We start from the raw sequence: 6,996 nt of genomic DNA, 5'->3' as shown, positions 1-6,996 counted from the left end.
GCCGCAGCGTATGGCTCTCATCACGGGGGGATAGGGCTCCCACAGTGCTGCCGCAGGTCAAGCAGCATCAGTGGCGCAGCAGCACCCCTGTCAGAAACCTGAGCATGACCGCTTGGGTCCCCAGGGGGCAACGGACAACTTAGGACGCAGGTTGAGGCGCCAACCAAATGCACAACGAAAGCAGCAGAAGCAGCAACAGCAGCAGCAGTAGCGGCGGGAGAAGCAGCAGCGGGTGTCGGCAGTTGGGGCGGCTCTGGGGAGTGTCGGTGGTTGGTTGCATTCATGCTTGCTGCTGCTGCCGTTGCTGCTGTTTTTTGTCTTCCGTTGCCTTATGTACTGTTGCGCGTATCGCTTGCTGCAGCATGTGCTGCAGCATTTGCTGCTGATTTCCCAGCAATACTTGTTGCTTGAGTTTACCTCCCCATTTGCAGGTGTTTCCGCTGCTAAAGCAGTTGCTGCTTCTGCAGCAGCAGGGGACGCACTCAGCTGCGCTGAACCTGCTGCTGGTGCTGCTACTTCGGGGGCAGGTGTGGGACAAGAACTACTGCGAGGAGAAAGCGAAGGAAAAGGCATTGTTGCTGGGAGTTGAACATCTTCTACACTTGCTACCAAAACCCAGAGAGAATTCCAAATCGCCGCCGCTGCCGGCGTGCGGCTACCGGCAGCAGCTGCAGCAGCGCGCATTTAAACATGACTTCGAGAGAGAAGTCAGCCGCACGAAAATGGTCACCCTGCAGACCCCCAGGATGCAGCGGGGTGGGTACGTTCTGCTGCTGCTCCTTCTGCTGCTGCTGCTGCTCTTGTTGCTGCGGGAGCTCTTGCTGCCATTGTTGTTGCTGGTTGGGGAGTGTCAGTGCTAGGCTGTTTGGCTTCGTACTGCTGCTGTTCATTATTATCTGGGTTGTACTCCTTTTGCTACTGCCATTGCTGTTGATGAGGCTCACGCTCGTGAACTTGTTTGTGCTGCTGTTAATATCGCCACACTTGCGCTCATCCTACTGCTACAAGCCGTCTGGCTGCTGCTGCTGCTGCTGCTGCTGCTGCCGTTGATGACCATGCTGCTGCTGCTGCTGCTGTGTTGTGTATTGAAGTGACTGCGCATTTTGTATATCGGCACTTCCAAACGAACGAGCAGCAGCAGCAGCAGCAGCAACCGCAACAACAGCTGCTGCAGCTGCAGCTAGAGCAGCAGGAAGCGCAGCAGCAGGAGTAGCAGCGGCTGCAGCGTCCGCAGCATTGTTGTGTTGGCGCTGCATGCAGGTTTTGGTGCTACATTTGCGAGTGTTTGTGCAAGGACTCACAAGCCTATTTGGATCCTATTAGCGGCCGGAACCACAACCAGCTTCTCGGTGGGTATTCTTTTCTGCGTTTGTTTGCATGCCGGGCTGGCCCCAGGTGTATGTGCAGCTCATTTGTGTCTTCAGGGAGTTTCTTCTTTGTCCACTCTCTTCTTATTGGAGAGTCGTGGTTTCTTTATTTGCTGCAGCACGTATTGTTGCCGTTGCTCTCTGCTGTTGCGCCGCTGGTGTATGTACACAGGAATGGGTATGCGCGTAGAGCGGGTGCCCTTGGCTAGGGTTAAGGCCAAGCTGCAGGCAGCGCGGCAGACGGCGGGGGCTGGCTTGGAGCCCCAAACCCAAAGACAAAAGTGGATGCGCCTGTAAACCAGCAGCAGCAGCAGCAGCAGCAGCAAGGGGGAGGCGCTCAGGGAACGTCAGGGGGATTCGGGGCCCTTTCGGGCAGCGCAGGAGCCGAAGGGAGGGCTGCGGAGGCGGAAGATGAATTTGAAAGGGTCAAGCGACGCCCAGAAGAACTCCAGAGGGAGCAAGAGCTGAAGAAGCGTAAGAAGGAAAAGAGGAGTGCTGCAGCTGCTGCTGCAGGCGGGACCACGCCAGCAGCACAAGCGACAACACCGGCAAACACAGGCTGGAAGCCAATCCGAACGCCGCTGCCCTAGCAGCCGTGGGGTTGCCGACTTCCTTCAGTGGCTGCTGACTCTCTCAAGGCCAACTCAACTTATGAATGCGGCAGCAGCTGCAGCAGCTATGGCAGGTGTGGCGGCTGCAGCAGCTGCAGCCGCTGTACGCTTCAATTTGGTCAGGGATGGTCCGGTGTTACGTTGCGGCCGCAGCTACCCACCAAAGTTTGACCCACAGCCGCCAACTACTGAAGCATCAGCGTTAAGCCCTTATCTTATCCGAGTCGGGGTGACGCCCTAAGGGCAGTGAGGGCCAAGCGCTCTGCTGGATATGAGTCACAAGGCGGCGTGCGTTGGCACGTGCTGCAGCCCCTGGTGTGCGGCATGAAGCTTTCATATATATAATATATATATCTATATAATATACATATATAGCCTAGCGACAGCTCATTTGCTACCATCCACATTTAATAAGCTGCTCTGGGGCTGTGTTTAATTAGGCCTCTTGCAGCAGCAGAACCTTACGGAGCGGAGGGCATGCATCCGCATTTGCTTTTGTTTTGTTGTCTCAGGGAGGAAAAGGAAGTGTCTGACGAAGACGGTGGCAATATTGTTCGACAAGGGGATTTAGGGATGTTTGTGCGTGGAGCTGCCTTGCTGCAGCACGAATTACAGCAAGAAATGCTGCAACTTGAAAAAGACCTCTTCCGCCCCCCAGGGCCTTGAGCATCTGTGCTCAGGGCAACTAGAGACAGGTGAGGTCAGCTGATGCAGAACCATTGTCGCTCAGTTGCAGCCCCTAAGGGCCCTGGGGGCGACGATATGTGCTGCAGTCCATGTGACCGCGTGACAGATAGAGGCAGCGGAGAGGAGCGCTTAGCGCCTCCGCACAATTTTCGGCGGTCTGAGGGAGATCGTTGTTTTGCCGAAAGGCAAATGCTTTGGATAACTGAAATGAAGATCCATCAGATATTCATTCAGCCGTTTTTCTGTTCAGTGTTGGATATGCACCAACGATAGGCCACCGGCGGGGAGACGAGGAACTCCTAAATGCCTTAGCTGGGACAACAGTAACTTCAGAGGGCACAACGTGTGTCGTCGTGGAGTAGCTGTTTCAGCTTTTAGAGTCTTAGGGTTTAGGGTTTATGGTTTTTACGGTCTAGGGTTTAGGGTTTAGGGCGTAGGAGTTTAGGGTTTAGAGTTTAGGGTTTGGGGGTTAGGGCTTAGGGCCAAGGACCCAGGGGCTGAGCTTAGGGGTTGCGATTCACCATGGCACGCATCTGAGTCCTTCGACAAATACCCCTGCTGCTGAAGAAGGCAACACCACCTCGAAGAAAAGTGGCTGAAAATGCAAATTGACAAAGGAGAGGCACGCAAAGAGCAGCAGAGAAACGGAAAAAGGCGTAAACAGACGCATAAGCATTGAATGCAACAAGCAAGGCGTGCAGCGAAGATTCCCCACGTTGCTCACGCAAAAAGCTGTGCGCCTGGTCAGCAGGACCAGCATCAGAATCAGAAGGCAGCTGCGATGCATCTGAGGAAGTGGCTGCTAATGCGAACAGCAGCCGAAGCAGTGGATGAGGTAAGACCTCAGGCAGGAGATTTACAGCAGGGGACACAATGAGCGGCAGCAGAAACAGCAAGGGGGTGTGCGACAGGGCGTCGACAACTACTTGAAGCAGCATCGGCTTCTTTTCTCTCTGCTCGACTGCCACATGCAGCTATTTCTGCTGCACAGGAGGCAACAGCAGCAGTAGCAGCAGCTGCACCAGTAGCGGAGCCGACAGCCTGACGCTCAGCGGAAGGCACGCCCTTCCAGGCACCAGTTGCCCGCCTGGCCTCCTTTCAGCAGTGCTTGCTGCAGCTGCCGCTGCTGCTGGTGCTAATGCAGTCCGCCAGCACCTGCAGCTGCTAAGCTCGCCTCCTGTGGCCGCAACACGACGACGCTATCGTTTCCTCACAGCAAGTGTGTCTGTCTCCGCAAAAAGGGGAGGGCTAATGAGCGCGCTTCAGCCTCACTTTATTGCGCATACACTTCTGCTGCCTGGTTTCGCTATTGTTGCTGCACCTTTTGTTGCTGCTTTTGTTGCTGTCCCGGTTAGTCCTGTTAGCAATGTTATCCGCCGCTGCAGCACACGCTGCTTCCTGACAGCCCCATTGGAAGCATAGGAATCAGCGGCTTTAGCAGCTGCGGCTGCAGCAGCAAGATACATCTGCTTCATGCGTGTTGTTGGCGCTGTTGCTGCAATAGCAGACAGCATTTGCCTTCCTCAGCGGCTTGAAGGGGCTTGTCTTTCTTTTGGGGATTTCCTGTCCGCTGGTGGCGTTCTTCAACAGACAGAGGGGCACTATGATTGTAACAAGACAGCCCCGTGGGCAACTAAGCCTGCATCCGCTGCCACCTGCCGCTGCTGCGGCTTCTGTTGCTGCTGTTGGTGTTTGCGTTCGCGCCAACGAAACGGTCAGCTCCCAACTGGCTGGGGAACCCCAGCAAAAACGAGCTGCCGCACAGTTTTTGGAACACTCCCACTTCTTCTCTAGCCGCTGCTGTTTATACACCTTCTGCTGGCGGGACTACTGCCGCTGCTGCTAGCGTCGTGAGGCAGCGGCAAAAGCACAGGCCACCACTATCCGCAGTAGCAAAAGCAGCAGCAGCAGGAGCAGCAGCAGCAGCACAGCAGCAGGCGTGACTGTTCTTCTCTCGTAGGTTTCGTCTGTGGTATGACGCAAAACTGGAAGTGAGCGCCAACTTCCTGCCAACGATTAGAACTAGAAGCAATTGTTAGTGTTGCATCAGTTGCAGGAGATGCAACGCCAGGCGCAGCGACGGCAGCAGCGGCAGCGTCACCAAATGAGCAGCCTGCGGGACCCTACGCAGGCGTTAGAGGTGTACAATCAGCAGGAGACGCAACAAAAATTGTCTCTAAAAGATACACACTTCAGGCAGCCACAACGCGCAAAACACATCAAGCGCTGCTGGAGCGGGAAAGCCAATGAGTAACCCTGGAACTGGACCAGCAGCAAGTGCGAGAAGAACAGCAGTGGAGGTAGCAGCAATGTCTGCCGCCCTGAGGCAGAATGCAGATAGATAGCCTCTCACCCCTAAGTAGGTAGCTAGCTAGCCGTCCAGCCAGCTGGCTAGCCAGCCTGCAACAGCCCTCTGTTTCCTCCTACTAGTCACGAGCAGCCATAGCATGAAGAGTACGGATGACAGGAAAAAAAAGGATTTGATGGAAGGAAAGATAACAATGATATCGCTGCTGCTGTCCCTGTTGGGGGTGGTGCTGCCGTCCAGATTGATGAACGCGCTGGTTGTCAAGCTGTGCCAGCGGCAACACGCAAAGCAATATATGCGGCGGATGAGCTGCGACCCTTACCTGCAGCTGTCGCAGCAGCAACAACTGCCGCAGCTGGACAATCTCCAGCAACTGGGATGCTTAAGAGCAATCCAGGATGCCCACATGCTGTATGAGGCCGTAACCAGCAGCGCCAGCGCACTTGATCCATTTCATTCGTATGCTCCTTCCTGAAGCTTCCAAGGGGTAGGTAAGCATGAGGACAAGCTTTATGTTCGTTTCGTTGTTTGAGCGCCAATTTGGCCGTAATTTCTGTTTGCTTGTCGGTCGGCTTGCTCATCTGATTGTTCGTATGCTTGTGCATGTGCTCTTGGTTCCGCCTGCATCGTTATGATTGTTGAGACGCGAATTTCTAGTAAGCAATTCTTTGAAAGGTTTCTCTGCAGGTGCGCTGTTACCCCTTTTGCCCATATTCATCTGTCCATTGTTGGCTTCACCCGTTTGTGCCAATTAGCGCACCCCCCTTTACGGGCACATTTGCTCGTACATATGCTGAACCATGCGTGCAATTGTACACAAGGTTCCCTTGCTTTTCTCTCTCCCCTGTGTTTCTACAGAGAACACAACCCCGAAACTTGTATACATGTATCTACAAAAACACTCTATATCGCTTATTCATGGCATTCACGAAGTGCGACTGCCTCATATTGCACAAGGGTGCAAACAATGCAGACAGACGGCTGCTGGTGAGATGCAAGGGCGGGGAGATGCCGAGGCAGCCAGAACTCAGGAGATATGCATACACACAGACCAGCACAGGAAGACATGGAACGACACCCAGAGAAGCACTAAGAAACAGAAAGGACAAATACTGCCGCATAAACGCTGCTACGGGGAAGGAAATATTGACAAAGGCCGTCATCAGGCCTCAGGCCTGACGCAGCAACAAAGAGAACGACTTCGACCAAAATCGAAGGGAAAAATGTGACGGCCGCAGACAAACTGCACCAACGAAAAAGATATCCGCGAGAAAGATAAGACAAGAGGGCGTAGACAAATGGACGCAAGTTTGGCATACGCATAAAGACAGCAACCCGTAGCCGCATACCGAGGTGAATAGTGAATCAGTCAGAACACTAGAAAGCAAAGTACAAGCAGGTAAGGGGAACTGCAAAGATATTAAGAAGACATACAAAAGCCGAGAAACAGGGATTGAAAATCGCAACAACGCTAGACAGAGACACGATGATAGATGAAACCGGCCAAAGCAACACAAAATCGCCCATTGCTGGCAGTCGCAACAAGCATAAAGGCTAAACCAAAACGGGGAAGGCGGAAGACACAAACGGACAAAGCCAGAAGGAAAATTACGAGGGAAGGAGGCGAGTGAAGAGATGGAAACCAGACACAGAGAGAAACGGAAATATCTGTATCCTAACCGACAGTCAAGAAAGGCAGATTAATCGATGACTGGCGACAGGGAAAATCAAGACAGAAAGAGACGTAGAATGATATGCAGCTCACGTGAGGCCTGGCTGACATCTGGGGGCCCAACTCCGTGCCTGAAGGACCTGAAGGAGAGATGGATTGAGCCGAAAGACGAAGGGCGTAGAAAACCGACCAAACCAGGGGCAAACAAATGAAGCTTCTCTGCAGTGGCCCGCTTGTTTGCTTCAGAAGTATCTGACCCTTTATGCGGCGCTGAAGGAACAAATGACTCCAGCGACAGGGAACCCTGGATATCACCACACTCTGCTCTGCTGGTTGCCCTTCTGAAACATT

At 53.7% G+C, this 6,996-nt stretch overlaps 1 protein-coding gene across 1 annotated transcript; it reads left to right on the top strand.

Moving 5' to 3' along the window:
• Positions 1-167: 167 nt before the first annotated feature.
• EAH_00050030 (hypothetical protein) lies at positions 168-2,644 on the top strand (the record flags this gene model as incomplete). The annotated part of the gene is made up of 5 exons (XM_013391304.1): positions 168-269; positions 432-760; positions 1,261-1,349; positions 1,540-1,660; positions 2,491-2,644. The coding sequence occupies 5 exons, from the start codon at positions 168-170 to the stop codon at positions 2,642-2,644; spliced, it is 795 nt and encodes a 264-aa protein (XP_013246758.1).
• Between the last annotated feature and the right edge of the window lie 4,352 nt (positions 2,645-6,996).

This window comes from Eimeria acervulina, genomic scaffold (assembly GCF_000499425.1).
Source record: "Eimeria acervulina Houghton genomic scaffold, Eah_scaff824, whole genome shotgun sequence".
In the NCBI taxonomy this organism is placed as follows: Eukaryota; Apicomplexa; class Conoidasida; order Eucoccidiorida; family Eimeriidae; genus Eimeria; species Eimeria acervulina.
The sequence above is the reverse complement of the archived record's forward strand: the minus strand, read 5'-3'. Positions and strand labels throughout refer to the sequence as shown.